The following is a 26,362-nucleotide window of genomic DNA, read 5'->3' as shown; positions in this document are numbered from 1 at the left end:
ATATTCAAGAAACATTAGTTATAAATAGTAAAATTAAATGTTATATATCTAAATGAAAATATGAATAAATAGCAGTCGTAATAAATCGTCGATTTAAAAAAGGAAGGGGAAAGAAGAAGAAGGAAATACGTGAGCTTCGATTTCCTATATCTCGCTCACGTTCTGATAGGAAATAGTTAAGGCAAATGTCGAGGATGGTCAAGATAGTGAAAATAAGGATACGATTCCAAAGACGTCTAGCGAAAATCGAGCCTCGATCCTTTATTTTACGAGAAGGTTGAGCATCCTTCAATGGCGGTGAAGCTGCCATTGGTCGACCGTAAGCCGCCACGAGTCGATGGCTCGTATTTTCGAGCAGCCTAGACGAGGCGTCTTTCCCATCGATCCGACGGAAAGCGTCGCCAGACGACGAGGAGCCGTAATATCGTTACGGACGGTTGCAACCCCGTAAGACTCGACGACGTGCATGCCACGAATAAAGCAGATCCGTCCAACGATTTTAATCCTCGGTGATTCTCATCGTTTTAGGATCGTTTCATAGAAATTATCGTTTATATAGATCTTACGAGATACTTTGACACGGCGTTACTCGCCTTTACAGACGTTTCCATTGAGATTTGGGAGAAAATTGCGACGTGTATACAAGTAGGATCTTTTGATTCTCGATAAATATTATTAGCCAGCAGTGCAATACATTATATTGTGTTGTACATTAGAGTACCGATGACTCAGAATAATTATTTCTTCCACTATGATAGTAACGCATTCGTGGAAAAATTGCGTGGAGAATTGCAACGATCCGCAACAGTGTTCCGCAACGTAAATACAGCGTAGAATATAAGATACAACATTGATTTGCTGAAGATTAGAAGGTGCAATAAGCAAACAGGCAGCGGTGAAACAATATTAGGTCGTCCGAGAAGTTTCTTTCGTTTTATAAGGAAATGATAGATGCACAACATTTTCCGTTTTATATTATTTTATCGAATCGCGTATGATCCATTTTGTTCTATTAAAATAAAGATCATAACGTTCGACAGATTAGGTTTCATGTTTGTATAAAAATGCATCGTTGTAAAAGACGGGTCTGTAAAAGAAAGACACTTTTCGGGCAACTTAATAGTTTTAGAACAGGAAGAACTTCAAACGTAAACTCTTGATGTGTAATCGCTAGGTGAGGAATAACGTAAGAATAAAGTATGAAAGGATGAGTGAGAAGATCAGACGAGAAATTTGGAAGCACATTGACTATAATATGATTTATATGAATTACGATACGATTTGATCTTCGTGTACCAAGAATCATAAAAATCCAAAATAGCCAGTAGGCTCTTTCGAACACCACAAATCAACTAGAGACGTAATTTTCGGAGAAGAAAATTGAATGAGAAGAATGGAAAACCATAAACGCATGTTGGAAGCATCGAAAGCATGCCCTCGAGGGTTGAACGAAGGGATGGCGAGCGATGGTAAAAGAAAAGAGGAGGAAGAGACGGAAAATGAAGACGAAGCTCGATTGTTTTTACGAGGGGAGGGCAGCGTGTCTAAAGTGGCGAGGTCGGCAAGATTTGTGAGATAGGAATTTAGAATGGGCCGGAGGCGAGATACGTCGTTTCTACTTATTGTTAGCAACTCTCCGAGGGGAGAAAATTAACGCGGTACAAGCTCGACGTTCATGGCGCAAAGAGCTGAGAAGAGAAGTGAAAAACGAGAGACTCCTCGTGCACGAAAGCCTCGATGCTTCAGGACCTTTTATCCTGGTGCATCAGACGCGTAGTTACATTTACATTACACCGAAATTACATGTATAGTTAATGATCACCCTTGTCAACCTTTATATCTTTTTCCCTCGCCGTGATACAAATCACAAATTACTTTATAGAAAACAATAAAAATTGAAACGTTTCTTGGTAATAGTTTATCGATTGCTAGCTTTTCTTACATCAGATCTTACGTTGCAATCGTTGATTTAATATTCCATCAGCCTAGTACATGTATATGATAAATTTGTAAATTTTTGTTCTCGGAGACAAAGCGTCTTGCGTAAAAATTGTATTCTACATTTTCGACTTATTCTCGCACGTAGAATGATCTCCCGTCGATTATTTAGTCCGGTCCAAGTATACTTGATAAATTTTCGAACTCGATTTTCTTCAAAAACCAAGCCGGGAATGAAAAAATTTGATTCTATATTTTTTTCTTGTTTTCACGACGAAGAATCACATCGTTCCCGCTTTTACATATCATCTTTTACGTGTTACTCGGCCGGACTCGTTTACTTTATTTATGAATTGTCATAAAAGAGCTTGCGAAAAGCACCTCGTAACTTTTAATTCACAACGCGTGCGCAATAAACGTCTGAAAACACAGCGTTATTAATGCATAATGTAAACCATTTTTCAATAAATGCTACGTCTCGTATTACTAATTGACCATTGCTAGTCCTATTAATCTCGACGAGTTGCTTCAAACGTACATAATCAGGCTCGAATTTACAATCAAAGGATCATTGAACAACGCATTAAAAGCGTGTATGTAAATTCGTATGAAAAGATTGTTGATTAACGGACAACGATTGTATTAGGGTAGAAAGTTATTACTGGTTCCTATGAATTCCAGCCCGTTGATGATTAATCGCAAACGAAGCACGGGTGCAGCTTTATTTCTCCGTGGAATCAGCGATGCTTCCTTTGTTTCTCGATGGTTGCAACAAATTTGCAACTTTTTCTGAAAAAAGTGCACCGCTCAGAGGTGGAAATTTTCACTAGGACGATAGTAACGAGACGTTTAATTATTCAAAACGATACAACTCGTGACGTAACGCAGATGTTCAAACGATATTTTAAAAAATGCAACAGTGAGAAGATTATATCTACTAATATAGTGTAAATAATAAGTAAGCCTTATATGTAGCAGAAAAGAAACCCAAAAACGTTACTTTCTGTTCCTTGCATATTCATATTTTCATTTCATTTTTCATTTCTATTCGGTGAACAGTAAAATCGTTAAAATCGTTCAAAACGTTATAAATCGTTAAAATTATTTCGTATCTCTTTTACAGTACAAAAATAATCTTATCTTATGAATTATTTAAATTTTTCTTCGTCGTGTTTGCCTATCGTTAAAAAATTTCTCAAACCTGAGAAAAACATAAAAAAATCATTAATACACTTAAACTTGTTTAGTATCTATCTGAAAAAACGGAATTAGAATTATCATTTTTCCTAGCGTTCACCTTTCACAATTGAGGCAATTGATTTGCAAATTTACAACATCTTTTCCTCTGGTTATCATTTCAAGAAGAATTTTAATCAGTTACTGTAATGAATTATAATTAAGGAGAATATAATTAATACAAATTCAACGCGATTGTTTACTTACATTTTCATGTTTCAGGCACTGGCTGGAAGTAAATATGACGACAAGCATCTAATGAGCAACGAAGTGATGGAGAAGACACCATCTCCTTTGAAATCAACGTACAACTCCCAATCATCGCGTAACTCTGATTGCCCGCCGTCATCCAAACCCGCAATGGCGAATCGTTTGTTGGATTGGTTCTCCGTCGTGATGGCTGACTCTAAGCACCGTCGACCGCATCCTAAACCAAAAGGTACGAATATACAGACGGTAGAACTAGGTCAATCTTGAGTTTATACTTCGCAATATGACGTTTCAATTGAATTTCGATAATTACTACGGTGAGTGGTAAGACCCGTGGATTCTCTACGTCATTCTGTTTCGTTGATTGGTTATCTTATTTAAATAACGTCGTATAACACGTATGATAAATAATTAGAAAGGTAATAGAAAGATGAACTATATATTAGAAGACGCAATAATTTTATACCAATGTCCAATATTATATATTGAACGAATTTTGAAATCTTTCTTAACATTTTTCGATTTTCGTACGTAATTCAAGAAGAACTTACGATTTCCTTCCATTTGGCTATCCTAATTAATTTTTTTAATAATGTTTTTCATTAACTACGAAAAATATATTCATCGGATTACGAGGAATGTTAATTAACATTAACCTTCGATGTTGCGCACAAACGATATGCAACGGCCTACAACTTTCGTCACTTTATTTTCGTTATTCTAAATTTCATCTTATTCTAGAGAAATTTAATCATCTACTGTTAGCAATAGATTGAAAAAATGTATACGTAAGTTGAGTGGTCTATATATCGTAATAACGTGAGAAACATTAAATAGAAAGAGAGGGAGAATTAAAAAGGATTAAAAAGACTCCAGTGGCCGTTAATTACACTTTGGAAGTAGATAGCCGATCTGTTTCTCGAGTAATGAGTAAAATATTCCTGCCGAGCGATAATTTCAGTTAATTTCAGTCGCGTAAACAATAGACGGGCTTAAAAATCGCGTGACCACTGTAACGATAATTGCTCCGCGTGTTCTGCTTAACAGCTGGTAGAAACGGAAACGGTGGTGACGTGCTAAAAGTTGCTCTAATTATCAGTGAACTGCACATGCGATGACGTGGCGCAGCAAATTAGTAACAGGGGTAACGGCCATCGAAATTCTTGTAGTCATTCGTGTTATCGTGAACGATGTGCAACGATGGCAAACTAGTTTGCTTCTAAATAAATCCCGATCGACAATAATCGAATGAAAAGCTTCCTTAGTTTCCGGCGATTGTCTTCGCAAATTTGTGAGAGATATAGAAACGAAGAAAGATATTTTTTTAAAGAAGTAAAATTCTACTATTTCAAGAAACAGAGAGAAGAACAAAATTTTACTACGAATAGATTCTTGAAATTTGCTATGGTTTTCATTCATAAGGAGAATAATCTTATCGTTAATTTCCACGTGATAGCAATTTTTTGATACATTTTACAGAAACAGCAGAAGGAAAGATAATGTGAATTATTTAAATTTTATATTTTCTGAAACCCTATACTTTTATATTCCATTGTTATGTAATTTAAGTTATTTGAACAATTGTCAAGTGAATAAAACTTTCCTTTTGAAAGAATTACGGTGATATAATAGGGGACTTATAGAGTTAAGATAGTCTCTAGACCATTAAATCCTATGGAGATGATTCCCAAGTTGTCAAGCCCGAATCGGATAGCTGGTGATTCGTGAAAGCTCGTTAAAACAGTTCCTAAATCACTGATCCCGATTAGAACGATCATCAAACAGAGTAATCCAGTCGCGATGACCCTAGAACAGATAGCGAGACTCTTGTAACAAGCCAAAGTCATCAATGTAACTAGAACAGGCACTACGATAATTTCGCTATTCTGTAAAATTAATAAAATTGATGAAATTTATAAAAAATAATTCATGATGCAATTACCATCTGTCTCGATATTATAGATATAGTGTCATGGTTTATTACTGTTGATTTTTCTGTCAGTAAACGCTAACTGTGTCCGTGTTATGGAACAAAGTCTTTTTTTATTCAAAATATATATATAATTCGTCAACGAGTAGAACGTTTTCATTTAATAATAATTGCAGTCACGAGTATGGACATGACATGCGTGTCCCAACTTCTGAACCCATACTACAGTTTTCGCGATCAAAAAGAACTTGACATATTTGAAAAACGTAATGAAAATAAAAATTGATTCAAATTTTGTTGTAATATCTGTAACAATGTGCTTTGATATTTATGGGCAAATGTCCGAAAAGTGAAATTTTCTAAAATTAAAATTTCGAAGATTCAAAAAGTGCTTAATAATTAATTTTAGATTTTATCACTGTACACCACCCTTCCTTTAAATTCCTCGTTTCACATTTTTATCGCTAAAAGTGCTCTAATTACGAATATAAGCTACTTAAATACCACAATACAGAAAATTGATGAACGATCCTAAGAAGACAGGAAATTTTTACAAAATCTCTCCGCTGTTCGAGAAACTGGCAAGATTGTCTTATCTCGTTGACTGACGATACGTTTAACATTATTTGGAGAAACATAGTTGTCAATAGACCCGTCGAGAATGACCAAGTCTCTCGTTATAGAAACTCGACGATCGAGTTGAATATACAAGAGACTAATTGCTCCGCACGAAAAGGGTGGCCTCTGGACATTACAACGCTCACGATCCGGCGTAGTTTGGAACTGCGGGAACTGCCTCACATCACTGCACGCTATTCGACTTCGGTACAATCGCTTTCGTACCAGCACGGAATTGTCCCGTTCAAAGGAATCGCTTCCACTTCAGATCTACCGATTACTCGGCTCTATCTCCGTCGATACTGTTTCCAGTTTGTAACATCTCCGTTTAATCTTATCACTGAAATCAAAGACCATTTATTTATTAGGATCTTCCATCAACTTCGTGTATCGTAGAGTTTTACTCGCTTTCGTTTCCAACTAAACACTCTTGAATGGTATTTAAATATGAAAATAGAAATCTTTAACCAATTCCTTTAAAAACTTCGAAAAATTGATAAAAGTATTCGTTATAGTAATAAATATCGTTATTCAGTAGGTTCATATTTGACATTTATTATTATGACATGGTTATTCCTATTGTATGCTAATCTTTTACTGAACACACGTTTGCGATAAATAACTCGTAACTTCCGTATACATTTTCAAATTGCTTTCAAATTTGACCAACGTGATCGTGCTACACCAGTCACGGCTCGCTATAGCTCTAATGAAATTTCAATATATTTCATACGACACATATATAGAATACGTCCTCTTAAGAATTCTCCATGATAAACGTTCAAACACTTGCTTGAGATAGCGTAACTGTATTCGATCGAGTTACTTTCATTTACTATAAAATACAAGTGACCAAGGTGTACCTGTAGATGCATCGATATTTATATTTCATTGGTGGCGTCTGTCTGCAGAGGCGCGCGGCCATCAGAATTCATATTTCATTCCCGTACCATTTCCAGGTCACTTCCCCATCGGTTGCCAGAGCGAGGTCAGGTGGATGTTCGGACACTTGGACAGTGACAACGACGGCAGGCTCTCTCTTTCCGAGTTGTACGGCCTGGAACACGATCAGAACGAGCCATGTCTGAAACCGTTCCTCGACGGCTGCGACACCGACGGGTAAGAAGATGACTTCCGCCCGTGCGATTATTCCATCCACGTACCTCTCCGCCACGTTGTAATCCGTTTGTCACATCGCGGTGAATTTTTCTTCTTTCTTTGTTATTTTTTTTTTCCTTTTTACGTAATCCCGTCGTCCGTTGCTTGTAAATCATTAAACTCCGCGGATACGTGACCTGAAAAGGGAACGAAGAGAAACAGGGCGAGTTGGAGGAAAGGGAAGAAGATAGAGAAACCCTTTCAGTTTTTAATACCTTCGAGGGGCTTGACGCTCGAGCGTAATAGGTCTCGAGCGTACGTGCCTACGGAGCGGAGTGGCTGGTCGTTAAGAGGCAGACACATGGACCGTGTGTGAAACTTTCATTCCGAGTCGATTGCTTTTTACTCGCATGCAAACCGGGAAATAAGAAACGATGCCACGTTGCGTTTGTTACTCTCAAGAAGCGGAATTTCCGTTCTCTGTTGCAGAGTATGTATAGAGATTAAGTCGAGATGTTAGGGGGTTGTTATGTAGTCTCCATGAAAGGTTTCCCTCGCCATTCTGGCACGGTGAACTCTGTTACCCAGTCTGTGGATCGTCTTAAATAATTAATTCATAGTAGCTTCTTGGTGTAAGATTATTAATGAGATATATAATACATATACGGCATACATGTAACTTTCATATCTATGACGAGGACTAAATGTAATAGATCAAAGGCATTGGAGATCCAACTACCGGATGAAGGATATTAGCTGAAATGAAGATTAAATTCGGTGGCTCGATTAGTTGACTAACTAAGTGGCTATGATTAGGTGATTTAAAATCCGGATAAGATGACAGAATATCTACATAAGAAAGTAATATACTTTGATACTCTAATCAAAATTTGCATAGTTTCTTAACTTCCATAAATTTGCAATAAACATTTATCTTGTTTTCCCGTTCCCATTTAACGCGACGAAATTCTTTATTTAATTAAATTAAAAAATCAAGATTATGTGATATGTGACTCGTTATATTTGAGCTATTGTACGGTCCAAATGTAATATGTAAATTTTAAATGATTTAGCCATCGCAATCTGAGAATTAAAGTTAACAAGAATCCCTTTCTGAGAAACCAATACATCACTGTACAATAATAAAGTAAAGCACCAAATATCTATCACGTTCGACAATTTCCAGAGACATCTTCGTGAATGGTCCCGAATGGTGCGGATGTTTCTCGAAGGCTGAACGTCCCTGCGCCGCTGTACGCAAGCGATCATCCCCCGACGTTGCACCTGCTTGCGATTCCCGAGGGTATTACCGAAGCACCCAGTGTCACCGTGGTCTAGGACTCTGCTGGTGCGTGGATCCTCACGGCGTGGAATTCGCTGGAACTAGAACACGTGGCAGCAAGCCAGATTGCGGTGAGTGTTCCTCGATTGCCAAGAAAAATACTTTTTCCAACGATTATTCGATTATACTTAACCTGCCGATATTTCAGACACGATCGTGAACAAGATCAGCAACGGAGGATTAAAGACAAACAGCGTGGACCTGGATGACGACGAGGATGGTGGTACAGATTCTGCTCAGGATCTTGAGGGCTCCGCCGATCAGCCATTGGACTTCTAGACTCCTTAGAATCAACCAGTAACAACAGCAACGGGAGCAGCACCTTAACGTGATGTCGAACAGCCGGACGACATTGTTTCCCCTTGTAAAGGGGAACAGGGAACGCTCGTCCTGGTCGTCCGCTGGTTTCGAGTATCGCCGTTGTGATTGGAGGTGTCTTCAAGTGAAACAGGTCGGCGAAGGCTGCGACCCACGCGTGAGCCTAAAAAAAAGAAAACGTCAGAAAAGCAACGAACAAATACGAGGATTAACGAGATGTGACACGAGCAGCGGATACACCCTCTGGCATCGTGATTGCACGAATTCAATTGCGTCCTCTTTAGCGATTGATCATGATCCTTAACCCGGGAATGATCATTTTTCAACAATTAATTTCCCGTAGCGATTTGTTGATTGATTATTTATAGATTGAATTGAAATAAGAATACTGTGTATAAAGATCTTATTTTTCTGATATTTTTCTCGTCATTTTACGTTTACGGTTAATACAAATTAATCTGTTCGAAAACACAAGTGCCAAACGGGTTAAGAAGCTGCTGAATCAGAGAATCGTAGGAAGTTTGTACAGTGCAATAACCAAGGGGCTACATCGTGCAATGGCAATCTTGTGTGATGTTCTATTTTGATCAAAGACCACGGTAAGAGATGTCGATGTTCGACGCGATGAAAGAATCGTATCGATGATCCTTGATGAGATACGTTGTACCCTGTGTGCCCGTCGAGGTACCTCCATGCACAACTCGTCTATAAATAATATAATTATATACTATTTATGCATATACAAACTAGAGGTTTCACGAGAAAGGGAAGAAAGAGAAAGGACAGATGAAGAAGTAAGAGGAAAAGAAGGAAAAGAAGCTCATTCTCCATCGGATAAAATTCACATGTCCACTCCACGACGTATAAAGATTATAATACCTTTAACAAGAAGAGATACAAAAAAAGAAAAAGAAAAGAAAAAGAATGCTCTATGTAATTATGATTTCTAACCGCGCTAGATTAACGATATCTCGAATTATAATGTCTAAGCATAATATATATATATAAATATACATATAAATATATATATATAATACTGTCTATGACTTACGATAATACAGCGGACGAAGACAAGCTGGCTGAGAGAGAAAACCTGGCTGATCGTCAGCGAACGCGAAGGACTCGTCTAACACACTCTTAGAGAGATGCACACGCTTGAAAATGTAGAATATTAAACGGAAAAAGTAATTGCATAGTCCGAATCACGAGTTTATAGGTTTAATTGAGCTCTCTCGTAATAAAGCACCTTCGCTGGTTCTTAACACAGGAAAAAACGTACGCCGACAACTAATATAGATTTCCGTCGCTACGCTTATTTATTTTCTTCACGCTAAACGATTAATCTTTCTTCACCAATTCTGTCCTTTCCTTTTTTAATTGTCTTTTCTCTCGTAGCCATCTTGCGTTGCGAGGTTTAGTGTAAGATATATTGCATAAAAAAGGATGACCTATTTCATACTCGCTAACTACTAAACCGTAGTTCAATCACGACGAGCAAATCATTTTTTAAGCACTATTTTCATGGATATAATTAATGTCTGACTTTTTCTAGGATCGATAAAGACTTGGTTTCTACTGCTGAAAAAATATTTCTTTTTTATTGCAATAATTTTACATAATTTATATTGTAACAATTGAGGATACCTAAAGAACAAACTTTCTTATAATGTTTAACAAACACGTCGTGATTTAGCTGCGTTTACTGTAATTATAAGCATTTTTACTTAACAACTTTTACTTAACGAGTGTGTGGTACACCGTAGGTACTAGAGTATAACATGTAACCCGTAGAAAACTGATCGGTGTGACTATGTGAATATGCCCTAGTATTAGATGGCAATTTACGTAGGAATAGCCAGTGCAAATTATACCTATCTCTCATCTAGAACAAACATGGAGATTGAGTTTTCAAGTTTAGGGTACACATTGTTTCGTTGTATTCGATCAAATTCGAGCCATTTAGCGCTCTGATGTATTATTGATTAGAGATACATCTACTCTGAATTTCAGTACTTATATTTTAATCAAATCTCTATTCTTTTTCCAAACATTTGATCGATGGTATATGAAATAGACAACATCATTATGAAGTATTCACACCGAAACTAAATTGTACGTTTTATTATTCTGCGTAAACTGTGAGAGTAAAGTTTTTGCATTTTAACGAATAACATAATAGGTACCGCATCACTTTGAAACATTTAAAGTAACATAAAATAAGAATTCGTAGAAACTCTCCGTGCCATTTAAACATTTGGTGTACGGGAACCTCGTCCGCGATGAATTAATTAATTAACGTGTATACTCTTTGCTATGTTGAGCGCAATTTATATTCTGCCTGAATTATTATTATACCGTCGACCTAGATTAACAAGCATATTAACTTCAAGCAAACATACATAGTTTTACCGAAAGTCTTGCATATTGTATATACATAATTATATACAATGGAAAATCATCGTCTATGATCTTCGTACCGTGATGATTTTGTAAGGTATGCACCTGATCAAAGCGTAAAGAATTTTTACTTCATTCCGGAGCTACTATTAATATTTCACCAAATTGGTATTGTACATGTGGCTGTAAGAATTCTTTATGAATAAAGATTGTTGTAGAAATCCGGAGGTTTCGATTACTTTCAACCTAAATAACTACACAGAAGTAAAAGAATGTATTTATGCAGAAATATATTATCTTTATTCATGAAAAGTATATATTACAAAATATCAAATATTTTAAGCCATAATTGAAATACAAATGATATAAAACCTAGTAAAGATTTAATCTTTTTTAATATTTGAGCACTATTCTTAAGCTGCAATTAAAAAAAATTCATATTTATTATCAAAAAATAACATCAATATTTCAAAGAACTTGTTAAACGCAGATTATTGAAACTTACCAGTTGCCTGAATGCAACAAATCGAATCCCTCATTAATCTTATTGAACGAAAGAGTATGTGTAATAAATTCATCAAGAATTAATTTTTTTGCCATGTAATCTTGCACCAAATTGGGAACACTATCTTTGGACTTCCATCCACCAAATGCAGTCCCTTTCCACACGCGTCCCGTTACCAATTGGAATGGACGAGTGCTAATTTCTTGACCAGCTGCAGCTACACCCACTATAATGGATGTGCCCCAACCCTTATGACAAGATTCCAATGCAGCTCTCTAAACATAAAAAATATGCTAAGAAAGCCACCCAGCAATTTATTAAAAATTTCGATTCAATATTTAAAACTTACCATAGTGTTCACATTACCAACACATTCAAAAGTAAAATCTAGTCCACCATCAGTTAATTCTATTAACACTTCCTGAATTGATTTGCTATAATCTTTAGGGTTAAGAAATTCAGTACATCCAAACTTTTTAGCTTGAAAGAATAAATTTTTTTTATTATTTCTCAACATTTTTCATGCAAAACTTCAATAAGTTCTTTTATCTTACCCAATTTGAATTTACTTGGATTCAGATCTATTCCAATAATACGCTTGGCACCAGCTTGCTTACAACCAAATGCAACTGCCAATCCCACTGCACCTAATCCCCATATAGCACATGAACTTCCAGGTGTTACCTTAGCAGTGTTTACAGCAGCACCATATCCAGTAGATACTCCACATCCCAACAAACATACTTTATCAAGTGGAGCAATAGGATCAATCTGAATTATATAATGTCTTTAAATTATTTCAAGCAATTTTGAAATACCTACATAAAATAAAAGTACCTTAGCAAGAGAAATGTCTGCCACTACAGTATATTCAGAAAAAGTAGAGCAACCCATGAAATGGGCAAGCGTTTGTCCCTTGCAAGTAAATCTAGAAGTACCATCAGGCATTACACCTTTGCCTTGTGTAACACGAATTTTGCTACATAAGTTTGTATTTGGATGTGTACAGAATTTGCACTCTTTACATTGAGGAATGTATAATGGAATCACATGGTCACCTGTAATTTATATATGATATCTCTTAGTGGTTAGTAAATATGCAATAATATATAATATAATAAATAATATAACAGTAGTACAATACCAGGTTTAAATTCGGTAACATCTTCCCCAACACTTTCAACAATACCACTGCCTTCATGACCAAGAACACAAGGAAAAACTCCTTCTGGATCTAACCCGTCTAAAGTATAGGCATCAGTATGGCACAAAGCTACAGCTACAACTTTAATTCTTACTTCATGAGCTTTTGGTGGTGCAACTTCAACTTCTTCTAACGAGAGAGGCTGTTTCTCCTTCCACGCTACAGCAGCTTTACATTTGATTACCTAACATACAAAAATATTTTAATTCGTTATTTATTTGATCATAAATTACTGATCGCTATCTTTAACTTGGATAAATAGCTATCAAAGAATATGAAAAGGTATGTATAATTCTTAAAATAACCGTTTTTTGATTAAACGAAAATTATTTCAATGTAACGATTTATTGTAACAAATGAGTTACTTAGATTCAATTTAATCGTAACAATGGAACAAAACAATTTGTCAGAAAGAAATAAATACCTCTCCAGCTTTGTTCGACATTATTGTAAAATGCAATAGTTAATAAACGGTGTAAAAAGAAGCAAAAGTTGAATAAACAGTACTACGATGAATATTAATCACACCGGTCACGATACGTTCAGCAATCAAATGAAATAAATTGAAGGTCGTTATTTTAATGCTACTGACATCTAGTGCTTAAAAATTTGTACTCTAAAATCAATACAAAGATCTATACAAAATTTTAATGCAATTTATAACTTCAAAATAATTTATAAATGTATCAAATATGTATAATAATCGTTTAATATAATTCAAATAAATTTATTCACAATCTAGCTGTAATAATTTTGTATTATCCAATATATCAACATCCTATTATATAAAAATAATGGTACAAATTTGTATGAATTTTTAAATGAAAAAATAAAATTTGTTATTAGAGGGAAGATTAGCATATTTCAAAGGTAGTATTTAGCAAAATTTGTATTTATGTAATTTATTGAACACAATATTTCAATAAAAAGTATATAACGATTTTTATTAACAAAATTTTATTCTGACAACATTTTAATCTCAAACATTATCAAATTATTACATCAGAAACATTATATAATTTGACCTAATATGACTTCTATCGGAGATAAAGCCCACTTTGTATGGTACAATTTTTATTCTGTTTAGCTGTTTCTACAACTTGTACATAGATTTATAAATCATCCTCTTAACATGTTTATCTTTCATATTGCATTGTATAAAGTAGCAAATAATTTTGGTGTCATTAATAAAGACTAAAAAATTTTTCATTGCATATCATTCAAAATGCACAATCACTCTCCAGTAGTTTCAAGTTGCTTCAAAACTATAATAATACAGAAGAGATCAATTAATTATAAACACGTCTCAATATTGAAATAAATTATTCCATGTACAAAATGTTACATTTATCAATTGGAATTTATCACTTTCAATTTTATTTATTTGCACAATCACTAATATTTATCTGTGAACTTTCTTATCTAATGCCAACATAGGTAATGTTTTTACAAGTGTAATAAAATGTGCAACTGTATAGCCAAGGAGAGCACCTAAAACACATGGAATTGGCCAAGCTTGCCATGGTCGATCCCAATCTAGTGGGATCACAATAGCACCCAACCATGTGCCTAAAAGAGTAGCTTGAATGTTTGTCTTTATAGCATCTACTAGAACATTGCCTTTCTGTGATTGTGCTCCTGTTATTATTTCTAGTGCACCATCCACTCCTAAATGCAAACTTGCAGGAACAAATGTGAGTGTAGTCAGTGTGGCAGTGAGCATAGTAGTTTCTTCATGATGCATGAATACTGGTGCACCAAACAATATGATTATAATGTAATATACAATGGATAAAAGGAAACCAGCTAACAGAAATTTGAAAATTTCTTTTAGATATCTAGACCAAGTTCTTCTAGCTCTTGAAGATGTCTTTAATTCAGTTTTTGTTATAAGCGTAGTTTCAGAGTGAAACATGGGAAACATCAATTTGATTACTTCTGCAAAAAGCAGAATCAATAGTACTGGAATGAATTTATACTTTCCCACATTATACAAATTATCATTTAACTTAAGTAATATTAGAATGCCAGGGAAGTAAATGCAAGTAAATGAACAATATGACAATAGCAACCTTTGACTCAATTTGTTTCCAACACTCATCTCCCTTATTTTCCTAACCTGTAATAGAAAATTGAAATGTATTCATGCTAAAAAATTTTCAAAATATTTTAAGTATATTTAGTAATTACTGTTTACTTAATACAATATAAAATAATCCTTTCTAATTTAATATTCGATACAATGCTAGATATACCATATATAAGATATATAATAATATACTAGATATAAATATATCATTATATTTTGTTAGATTTTTTAAATCTTTTAAAAGATTTAACGAGATTTTCATACATATTATCTTTTAATAAAATAGTACTATTAAGACGTACAAATAAATAAAAATTACGCACAATTTCAGCTTTTAATTGAATGGGAAAAAGTATATCACAATAAAAAAAAATATATTCACATGTGCACAAGCATTAATAGATCAGCTGTTCCAAACGTTATACTAGTACGAAAGTGAATGCTCAAAATTTATGTGTAGTCACAATATTTCTTGTTTCTTGTTGTTCTTGTAATTATCATGGGAAAGAATAAACAAGCGCAACGAACCAAAAATAATGTAAAAGTAAGGGAAAATTTATATTTATTGAAAAGATTAATTTGTATAAAAATTTTATAGGTTAAGTTTTATTATTATAACAATTTTTCTTAATCCAAAATTATTATATTTCTATAAAAAAATTATATAGTAATAACAATTGTATAAAATCATATCTTTTTAAAATAGTTATTTAATTTTAATCATTATATCAAAATTTTTTATATTCTTTGATGCAATCCGTCAATGAAAATTTTGAATCATTATTACAAACATTTCAATATTATTGTTATTTATCATTTATAGCCATCAAACAGCAGCAGAAGTGCAGAACTCCTGGGCACTTCGATGCCAAATTTTGTTGGTTTCTCAGCTGTAAAGGATGGAGGATACGTACCTATATTACCAGGTTTAGCACTTTGCAATACAAATGAGGTTGAAATGAATAATGTTGATAATAATTTTCAAATAGTACTAAAAAAAATGAATAAGAAAGATTCAACAACAAAATGCAAGGTGACAAACAATTATCTCTATTATGTACAAAAATAAATATTGAAGACTAAAAATTTTTATTTTTGATATTTTTCAGGCATTAAAAGAATTTGCTATTTTGTGTAAAGATTCAGAAATTTCAGCTGTGAAAGGAATGTTACCATTCTGGCCACGATTGTATTGTGCCTTAGCAATTGATATAGAACACAGAGTAAGAGAAACTGTACAGTTAGCACACGCAGCTGTTGTAAAACGTGTAGGTAGGGGTATAGCAATGTATTTGAAACAGCTAGCTGGAGCTTGGTTCACTTCTCAATATGATACATATCCTCCAGCTGCATCTGCTGCTAGTAATTCATTTAATGTAAGTGACTATAATTTATTAATAATAAAAACTTGAAACTACCAAAATTAATATCTACTTTAAGGTGAATATTTTTTACATATAGGATACGTTTCCACCAAAAAAAGTTATTGATGCCATTGTGCATTGTCAACATGAAATCTTGACTTATATTTGTGATAATATTACTGTTCATAATGCCCAGACTTTATCTATACAAAAGTATGTTTCTTATGCAAATATATATTTTTTAAAAAATGTAAGAGATGTAGATTATAGGACTTATTATGTTACAATTTATTATTAGGAACCTTACTAAAGAGGAAATGGAATTAAAATATCAGAGTGTGCTAATATCTAGTTTATATGGATACAGTGTTTATTTGAAGAAAGTTCCTATCCAAAAAATTGAGGATATGATTGATTTTCATAATAAAATTATAAACAGCAACAAATTTTGGAAGCTAGCTAAAAATGATTCTGTCCCAGTCAAAACAGCTTTCTTTAGTGTACTAACATCAATGATTGAGAATGCTAATCTATTACTGCAAAATGAAACAAAAAAAACTGTAACAACTATCATAAATAATCTTGATGAAACAGAACCTGCATTGTTGACGGCTGTATGGGAATCTATGCTTAGTACTATAAACAAAATAGAGGTAAATGATTATTATCTATACTGTTTTTGACATCATGAGTTTACAACATTAAATGACATATTATCTTTTCAGGACTGGTACACTGTAGTAAATATTGAGAAACTAGTATTACCGGCGTTATGGCGTGTTTTACGAAGTGTACAATGTTGCGCTAGTATTGTTTATCCGAATTTATTACCCTTTATTAGTCAATTTCCAAAACTAAATGTTGATCCTCATTACTTGTATATATCTTTCTTCAACCATATGCGACAAGGGTATTTAATTAATCAATTGAATTAAGTGTCTTAATTATATTAAATTACGCAGCATTCATTAATTTTTTCCAGATTTTCCGTTAAAAGTGTACAAATGAGCCGTTCTGAGATGCTTGCGGTGACGACATCGTTCACCGAATGTTTGCGTTATACAGTATTTTCAAATGTTAATAATCGAAACTTATGTAATGCTCTACTCATTGAACAGGTTTTTATTTTATCCACTTATGTACTACCGTGATGATTTCTACAAAAGGAATATTTATAACTAATTGATTAATTATTTTAGCTCATACCATCATTAGAAATGTGTTTGAAAGAAAATAGTCCAATGAAACAAATATTTTTTTGTGAAATTACTCATTTAATACGATATTGGAGTAAAAATCGGCACAATGATGATTATAAACTTTATTCTTGTTTGATACAAGAATTTTGGCGAAATCTTGATATATTGTTCACTTCACTTTTAAATGCCAACGAAAAATCCGAAACATTTGATACTCCAGATACAAATAATTCTCAAATAGAATTTCTAAACATATTAAGGACAGCCCCTGAGCAGTGTCGGAAAAATTTGCAGGTGAAATTTTGTAATCCGGAGGAGAATGTAACAACTCAATCTCAAATACAAAATGTGGAAAATGATACCGATATTGAATTTGTTGCTGAGCTTAATAAGTTTGTCAGTTCCCTTTGCATAAAATATTTTAACCACATTATTGGGAAACGTGAAAAACAATATGTCACATACCTAAACAAGCTTATAACTTGTTTTGAAAGCGATGAACTTTTTAAAAATTTATCCGACTTTCTTAAAACGCAAATTAATTTACTTAATTTCTGTAATGAAATTTTACAAAATTGGTTATTGGAACGATCAAAAGAAACTAACCATATAATAGAACTAATATTCAATCTTATGAAGTACATGGATCATTCTGAAAAAAACGAAATTTTAAAATCATTAATAGAGGTAAAAGATAAACATTGTTTTATGTGTTATTAAAAGGATATATATCACTGTACATTTTATTTGCTTTCAGTTTGATGATATTATAACTACAAAAAGTGTCATACAGTGCGCTTTATCTAAGAAACATAGAAATGATGTTATAGTACAGAAATGGTGTTCACAATCTAAGATTAATAGTATATTGATAGAAATAGCAAAGGAAATTGCTTCAAGCAATTATTCAAGTAAAAATCAGAATCTTATATTGTTATCTTTTGAACCTCTAGAGGATGGTAGTAAGTTCTTGATATTTATTTAATTTGATTGCATTTTGTTAGTACAATACAGATAAATATTACATATACATATATTTTTTTAGGTTTGCTAATAAAAGAAGAAGCGGTCAATGAAATTATATCTATACTTTGCAATTCATTCTATGAAATAGATGAGATGTATCTGTTAGATTTCACCTATTTAATTTGCTGTATTGTTCCATTAGCATGCTCTCATAAGGGAACAACAGCAGGAGCAATACAAATATTAGGAACTCTTTTCGAATTGCGTTCACATAATTATTTCAGTAATAATTCTGACTACTATCTGATAGATACAATGCGAGATGTATGGATGAAAGGACTTTTGAAAACAGTTCGAGAACTTTCACGATCTGAATTTATTAATTTGACTAAAATGTTTGCGACTTCTATGTGGAAAAAGATATATAATCGGTAAGAAAATATGTTCATTATTTATAAAGTATTTTAATCCACTTTTTATAATATTTTCATTATGTTCCAGAAATGAAGAATATGATAAAGAAATATTGGTTAACATAGCCGTTGATTTTCTTGAAACTATACTTGATAGTGGAATCTTCTATGCAGAAGAAATTATTTTAACATTTTTAACAGATTCTGATATCACAACATGGATAGCTGAAACAACTGGGATAATCATATATGGTGAAGTAATAACTGGTGAACTGCATGTGTCATGTCTTGATCAAAATATACAAATTCACCAGAAATGTATGTCTATTGATTTAACCAGTAATACAATAACGGATAATACTGAGAGTTGCTTAAAATGGGCATTGTTTAATATAAATTTATTAAATAATCTATGTTTGAGATCAATTAGCAAATGTAAAACGGAAGAATCCAGTACTGAAGAATTATTGATACACAATTTGAATTTACCAGGAGCTACAAATTTATTAATTACTGTTATATATTCGATTATTTTGGGCGAACTTTACTCCAAACATTACAAATCTGTAAGTATAGTCATAGCTTGTAATATAGGAACACTTAATTTCAATAAGAAAGGAATTAATATTTCACTGAACAATTATTTTCAGACCAAATGCTATAATAATGTAAATAAAACTTTAGTGACTGTACAAGATAGTTTTAAACAATTGCAGATATATATTAATGAAGATACATTTAATGAAATTCGTGATTATATAACAATGTATGTATTTTGAATAAGTCTTTTTAATAAGAGAATTATTTTATAAAATATTACTCACTTTGATCATATTTGCAGGAATTTTTCGAAATACGGAAGTATGTTATCATATATAATATACTTTTGTTGTACAGAATTATGTCCTACCAAAGAACCTAAGGAATTATTTGAATGTTACAAAAGTAGTGACATATTTTCTCTAAATGCAGAAATAATGCTTCAAAGGCTACAGGTATTGCACTATTAATTTTAAAATTAATTTTTAATTCCATAGAGTAACAGAAAATTTTATCTTAGATTCTATCCAAATTTGAAAATTTGGATAATACCTTGTATACATGGAAGACAGATGATAATATTTCTGAATTAATACTGACAAGAACCATGTTGATTAAAGAAGAAGATATTTCGAAGTACTGTAGAATTGTGGAAAACAATCCTTCATTACCAGATGATAACATGTATTTTAACATGTGTTTTATATCATAAATATCAAACTTCTAAAAATCAAAAATATATAACGCTTTTATGTTTCTTTTACAGTGAAATTTCTGAAATTTCCTGGGATAAATTAAATATACCTTTGGAACTTATAAGATTGTCAACAGAACTCGTAAAGAAAATTCCATCCAAATTAACATATAAACATTGGAATTTTATATTAATATCTATAATCCTATGGCCGCATTCTGTTACTAATTCAGAACAAAATATTAATAATTTTAAGGTTCGCATCTAATTATCTATATTGTCTGAAAATAATGTATATTATAAATTTGGCTTATTTTTATTTATATTGGTATCTACAGGTATCTACAATGATAGTAGCCATTTGCCAACTTTATCACGCAGTGCAAGATTTAATTAACAAGCATGAACAGGAAAAGATAAAAGTCATGTCACCAAAGATATTAGATGAATGGAGAAATGCTCTCGTCAGTGATGCACAAAGTGGAATTGTTCGCTGTTGGATGCTTTACGCAGGTATATTTATGATTTAAATTTTAAGTCATTGACTTTTTGTTTGCAATTTATAACTATATTTTGTGTTTCAGATTCGTATAATGAAAAAACAACAGCTTTGAAACCTGTCCTATTGTTGGATCACTTAGGAAAAGCTATAAAAATGGTGAATGGAAATGTAATTTTCAAAAGTTACATACCTCTCACAACAACTGTTGAGCTGGCATTGAAATTACTTCAGTCTCCCATAGCTAGTATACAATTAGGAGCATATCATATATTAAAGCACGCAGTACCAGTGCTTGTGCAACAAGACAAAGATACTGCTGAATTAGAAAATTTCAATGTAAATAGCCTGAACATTAAAAAAATGGAAAAAGTACTTCAGAATACGCAAAATATCGTAAATATCATTCTAATGGATTTCAAGTAAGTTTTCAGTTATTTCTTTATTCACAGAAAACAAACTTTTAATTTATGATATTTTCCTAGATTATGTGATACTGTGAGTTGTACTATTCAACCATACACAGATTCTTATACTTATACTGTCGGATATTTATTATCATGGGCTATCGTCCTAGAAATGTGTGCAAATGCTCATGGAGATTTACTATATCAATATGCAGAGATACTTAAGTAAATATGTTACTTATTTTCAATTGAAAATTCACTTTCAGGGATTTTATTAATTCTAATTAATATTAAGGTTTCAATACTTATATATATGTGTTTTAGGGATAATTTTTTTCCTAATTTATTAAATAACATATTTCGATTAATGCCAGTGGAAGTGCTTCAAGACAATAAGAACAAGGGTGCTAAATTAATGGAAATTTTTTCTACTGAACCATCTCTAGATTTTTTCGGTAATAATATTTAAATTGCCTTTTGCTTTTGTTATATATAACTTTTGTTTTAATATCTATTCATTTATATCTCATAGAAAGTTGGACAGAATGGAGACTTGACCATATCGTATGTTGGTTATACACGAATAGTTTAAGACATTTACCAGTGTTAGTGAGACAATGGTGGAGTACTGCTGACAGTAGAGTCAGTGCCGCCGTGGATAAGATTACAACTCACTATGTTAGTCCTATGCTTTGTCAAGAGGAACTTCTCAACAATAAATTACAAAGCATCGAAAACATGCAAGTGAAGGTACATCCAACATTCCGCGAAGTGGTAGCTTTGTATCAAATGGATGATACAAAACTGGAACTTAATATTGTATTGTCACCTAATCATCCATTGGGACCAGTTACTGTTGAACCTGGACAACACGCGGGTGGTACAGTGAATTGGAGGAATTGTCACATGCAATTGTCCATATTTCTTACACATCAAGTAATAATTTATCAACATTAGTCAATTAAATTAATTAATTAATGTTTATAAGCATAAAACAATTAAGGAAATTTGTATTTTGTTTCCTTTTTATAGAATGGCTCCATATGGGATGGACTCACATTATGGAAAAGAAACTTAGACAAGAAGTTTGCTGGTGTAGAAGAATGTTGCATATGTTTCAGTATTTTTCATATAAACACATATCAAATACCAAAATTATCGTGTCATACATGTCGCAAGAAATTTCATACTTCATGCCTGGTAAGTTTTTAGTATCCTTAATATTTAATAAAATTTCGTATGATTAATGCCGAAATATTCACTTTGCTTTTCAGTATAAATGGTTTAGTATAAGTCAGAAGCCCACATGTCCGATTTGTAGGAATATATTTTAATCTATTATATCATTTATAAAAAATAATTTGTATTTCTGTGTAAGTAAATAAATTAATGTATGTACATAATAAAATTAATGAAAGAGATCTATTGTCAATCAATTATATAACATTGTATAAATTTTCTGCCCAATGTAAATTATGTAGAAAACCAATAAGCTTAAATTTACAGCAAATGATTCAAAAAGTTAATTCCGATTAAATCAAGCTGCCTATACATTTAATGTGTTTCAATCAATTGAACGTCATTTAAAATTATAAAAATGTGTACATGAAATGTTTAATACTTCATCGAAAATTATTTAATATCGATAAGAAATTTCTACCTAAGATATGATTGATCAATCTATGGTATTTTCCGCAAAGAACTGTTTCATACGGTTTAAAGAGAATGCAAATAATATAGAATGTGATAAGATTACAACTGCTTTTAATCAGGTGTAGGTAACAGATAAGCATCACTCTTTTGGAAAATTCAGTAGTATCAGGTTCAGAGATGCCAGGTAAGCTGTAATATAACTTTATACAAATCATGTCATTATATCAACTTGTTTCATTAATAGACAATAATTGTATCTCGATACAGAGTATTTCATGTTTATCCCGCCAAATGTTGTCAGTATATTGTATAATTAAATATAAGAAGAAGATGTTATATAAACATGGGTTTGTAAATAATTTATTACGAAATTATAACAAAAATACTAAAATTACTAGTGAACGGATTCGCACTCGATCGATTAGTTATGTTTACTGAAGTTCTTGTTTAAATGGTCGTCAGCTCTTGTAAATACAAATAGCAAAGCACTTACTACCCCATGTTTACATAAAATTTTTTTCTTGTTTTTAACTGTAGAATATGCTGACACCGTTTGGCAGGATAAAAATAAAATATCTTGTATATCTTCAACAGCATATTCTCTATTTGGGAAATTAAAAATTTAAACTCTTCTACTAATCCTATACTTATCGCCAATAAATTAAAAGATATCCAAATTTTAATTCTACATTCATTGTTTACATGTAACAAAAATATTCACTCAGAAATTCTGAACATTAAATAACGAAGAATAAAATAATTCCATTATAAATGCCGATATTTATCTTTTCTTTTTTTCATATTCAGATTTTTATTTTCATTTATACGTATGGGCGCCAGACACCTTTTATTTGTTCTTCTCTTATCACTTGGGAAATTGAATTCTAGGAAAGTCTTATCGAGAAATGACGATTGCTTGCAATATCGTATATGAATCATATTACGGTTACAGTCATACTATTTATATGCCCCTATCTATTTTATAATATAGCTTTTAACGTTAAACTTACCTACACTATATTTAGGTACTTAAGAAAAAGATAACTTATAGCTACGATAAGTAAATATCAGTTTTTTATTACGCAACCGATGCAAGTCAAAAGAAAATATAATTATAGATAAGAATATAAATTTGATAAAGAAAAATTATTGGTAAATTAAAAAAATTTCTTTCATCAAAGCTTATAGGTGGGTTAATCGAAGCGCAGGGCAAAATTTGCCGGAAACCGCGGTCACCGGAGGTCGTGACATAGATGGGTCAACCATCTACGTCGGCAGAGCTTTCCACGACGGTGACATGATTCCAGCGAAAGTAATCCCCGATAAAAATATCGCCTATGTCTGTCACAATGGAGAAGAACACCAGAAACATGATTTCGAAGTAAGTCAAACGCAAAACGCTACGCATCATTACATTCAAATCGTTCAGTCTTTTATAGACGACCATTCATTAATCACTAATAATTTAGAAGACCGAGAACTAAAATTAATTCCGCAAAATAAATTTATCTCGAGTGATCATCTTTAGAAAACATTAACAAAATGAGTTGAAGTTAACAAGGGAACTTGCTATAGTCTCCAAACTTTTCAATGAAGTTAAAAACATTCTTGATATTGTAAAATAATCCTTTATATGAAATTCAATTGAGAAATATATTAATATGGCGTATTAACAATTATTTCTTTTACATTCTCCTCTATCTTCCGTTATCTTCAACTATCTTAACTTTTTATTCCGAGAGTCAGCGATTGGAGGAAATTAAAAACAGCGGGAAACTGAAATTCGGTCGAGTGATTTTAATAAATAATACATTTTTCCAATGACGAACCTAATCATCCGGTGTAACCATATAATCAACCTCTTTACACACACAAACACGGAATCGAGATTTTGTGTCAAGGCGAAGTCGTTTTGCGGCACGGGATTGGAATACGGTTTATACGATCTGCATCATCCTTTAGCTAGTTTGTGCGATTACGAATTACGCGGTTGCCTTGGATTTTGAAAAGCTAAAACTAACAATTCGTTACTTGCATTTCTCATGTAATCATCTTTCTTTCATTTAAATGGTTTACTACCTTACGTTTTCACTCGTCTGTCCGCGCAAGGCAAAACATCTCATGAATCATGACAGATCATTCAAACTCTTCATCAAATATTTTGCATTCCAGATAAGAAGTTATTTTGAATAATCGCCTAAGGAGCTTATTATCATCCAATCCATGGAGAAATATAAAATACTGTCAAAGTATTCAGATAATCGAGTCGCACAAAAATCAAACTGTAACTCCATCGAAGTTAATCGTTCGATTACTGAAAAATTACATTATTATGTACATTAATTATGTATATTCTGATATTTTATAACTGAGAAACTTTCGGAAAATAGAATTGATCAGTTGAACATTTACACCACTCAATTATTGTGTTTCCAATGTGATATTTAAATTTAACAATTGTATTTAGTGACTTATGAAAAAAGATTGTTCAGATAAGATTTTAATAAAATTAATTACCGATTGATTTTTATTTTCTGTAGGTTTTGTGCAAAGGAGAATTCGAATGGGAGTTCTCCTCCAACGGAGCAATCCCAGGCGACGCGGTGATCGCAGGACAGACCTCCGATGGAGAACCTCTGTATGTTGGCCGTGTTCTCCATAATGGATCCCAAACAGTTGGCAAGGTCGGAGTTTACTGTTCCTATAACCGTACAGAAAATTTATATTCCTAATGTAACATTGATCTTAATTAAGATTGATCAGTGTCACATAGAAAAGAAAAAGTACAAGAAAAAACATGACGCTAGATCTAATAGAACAAAATACCTTGAATTTGAAAGGACGTTTAAAAATGAGACTATTAATGAAAATATTGTTTCCTACAGGTTCAACCTAGCCATGGATGCTTATACATCCCCTTCGACGGCGAGGAATTGTCTTTCAAAGACTACGAAGTGCTCGTAATTCATTGAGTATAATAAAACTAAGGTTGTCAGTTCTTATTAATGGGAATAGCATTCTTTATATGATATGCCACATAATATGCCATTTTTATTGAAATTGTACACATTAATCATCTCTCAAAATAAATAAATTATTACCTGTTCTCTTTCACAATCTTTGATTTGCTGTAAAATCTCTCTTATCCAAACCACACGAATTTGAAAATAATGTAAAATTGAAATGTAGTCGATAAGATAAGAATGGTGATACTAATTATTTGTTAAATATCGTATCTAAATGTGAAGTAATTCATTCTGACTTATCGAAAGATATTAATCATCTTTAGGAATGAATTTAGGAAATGTAGCTCTTTTGGCGTTGTTAATGGAACGATTTTATGCGTTCAAGGATATTTGGTTGCAATGATGAATAATAATATTAACACAGACTATGTATAGATATATTTCAGTCAATTTTTGTATAAATTTTAATGATATATTTAAACTTTTGATTTAAAAGTTACATATCACCAAAAAATTAAGTAAAGAATTGTATCTTTTTACAAATTTACACAGAATTTTGCAAGAAAGACTAATCTACGTTAAACAACCGACGGTCTTATTAACCGACTTAAACGTGCAGGATGAAAGGAAAGAACGAGATGACCGGATTCCAGTTGGTCGCTCGATCATCGAGCCGGTCTGTTCCGAGATGAAGCGCGCGATGTCAGCGGACGTGCCGGAGAAACACGAAAACAACGGGTCTGTTACGACTCTGAATCGAATATTTTATAGCATTG

General features: G+C 32.6%; 4 protein-coding genes and 1 long non-coding RNA gene across 9 annotated transcripts; 2 read left to right on the top strand and 3 right to left on the bottom strand.

Annotated features, from left to right (window-relative positions):
- Positions 1 to 7,167: 7,167 nt before the first annotated feature.
- Positions 7,168 to 8,206, bottom strand: LOC117212191. Its single transcript, XR_004488415.1, has 2 exons — positions 7,306 to 8,206; positions 7,168 to 7,227 (listed from the first exon to the last, which is right to left on the bottom strand). It is a non-coding gene; the product is annotated as an uncharacterized LOC117212191 (long non-coding RNA).
- A 3,151-nt stretch (positions 8,207 to 11,357) lies between these two features.
- LOC117212188 (alcohol dehydrogenase class-3) lies at positions 11,358 to 13,359 on the bottom strand. The gene is made up of 7 exons (XM_033456745.1): positions 13,221 to 13,359; positions 12,737 to 12,980; positions 12,430 to 12,650; positions 12,147 to 12,363; positions 11,942 to 12,072; positions 11,593 to 11,867; positions 11,358 to 11,505 (listed from the first exon to the last, which is right to left on the bottom strand). The coding sequence occupies exons 1-7, from the start codon at positions 13,239 to 13,241 to the stop codon at positions 11,481 to 11,483; spliced, it is 1,134 nt and encodes a 377-aa protein (XP_033312636.1). The 5' UTR covers positions 13,242 to 13,359; the 3' UTR covers positions 11,358 to 11,480.
- A 360-nt stretch (positions 13,360 to 13,719) lies between these two features.
- LOC117212189 (phosphatidylinositol-glycan biosynthesis class F protein) lies at positions 13,720 to 25,263 on the bottom strand. Of its 4 annotated transcripts, none has more exons than XM_033456749.1 (2): positions 25,138 to 25,263; positions 13,720 to 14,915 (listed from the first exon to the last, which is right to left on the bottom strand). In XM_033456749.1, exon 2 carries the CDS (start codon positions 14,895 to 14,897, stop codon positions 14,199 to 14,201), a length of 699 nt encoding a protein of 232 aa, XP_033312640.1. In that variant the 5' UTR covers positions 14,898 to 14,915; positions 25,138 to 25,263; the 3' UTR covers positions 13,720 to 14,198. The 4 variants fall into 4 exon arrangements, with proteins under 4 accessions (XP_033312640.1, XP_033312638.1, XP_033312637.1 ...); XM_033456747.1 differs by lacking the exon at positions 25,138 to 25,263 and adding an exon at positions 15,188 to 15,388; XM_033456746.1 differs by lacking the exon at positions 25,138 to 25,263 and adding an exon at positions 15,209 to 15,388.
- On the top strand, positions 15,385 to 22,523 carry LOC117212187 (E3 ubiquitin-protein ligase listerin). Of its 2 annotated transcripts, none has more exons than XM_033456744.1 (22): positions 15,385 to 15,429; positions 15,709 to 15,918; positions 15,995 to 16,261; positions 16,347 to 16,462; positions 16,548 to 16,902; positions 16,975 to 17,159; positions 17,232 to 17,367; positions 17,449 to 18,135; positions 18,206 to 18,410; positions 18,494 to 18,845; positions 18,916 to 19,393; positions 19,478 to 19,593; positions 19,669 to 19,822; positions 19,888 to 20,046; positions 20,132 to 20,317; positions 20,400 to 20,574; positions 20,646 to 20,982; positions 21,046 to 21,192; positions 21,292 to 21,422; positions 21,500 to 21,903; positions 22,000 to 22,167; positions 22,242 to 22,523. In XM_033456744.1, the coding sequence occupies exons 1-22, from the start codon at positions 15,385 to 15,387 to the stop codon at positions 22,299 to 22,301; spliced, it is 5,073 nt and encodes a 1,690-aa protein (XP_033312635.1). In that variant the 3' UTR covers positions 22,302 to 22,523. The 2 variants fall into 2 exon arrangements, with proteins under 2 accessions (XP_033312635.1, XP_033312634.1); XM_033456743.1 differs by having other exon boundaries at positions 19,888 to 20,051; positions 20,134 to 20,317.
- Positions 22,723 to 25,728, top strand: LOC117212190. Its single transcript, XM_033456751.1, has 4 exons — positions 22,723 to 22,804; positions 23,802 to 24,001; positions 25,161 to 25,304; positions 25,506 to 25,728. Exons 1-4 carry the CDS (start codon positions 22,798 to 22,800, stop codon positions 25,590 to 25,592), a joined length of 438 nt encoding a protein of 145 aa, XP_033312642.1. The 5' UTR covers positions 22,723 to 22,797; the 3' UTR covers positions 25,593 to 25,728.
- The last annotated feature ends 634 nt before the right edge of the window (positions 25,729 to 26,362 follow it).

The sequence above is a fragment of the Bombus bifarius genome, unplaced genomic scaffold (genome assembly GCF_011952205.1).
Source record: "Bombus bifarius isolate JDL3187 unplaced genomic scaffold, Bbif_JDL3187 scf7180000008285, whole genome shotgun sequence".
NCBI lineage: Eukaryota > Metazoa > Arthropoda > Insecta > Hymenoptera > Apidae > Bombus > Bombus bifarius.
This window is presented reverse-complemented; position numbering and strand designations above follow the sequence as displayed.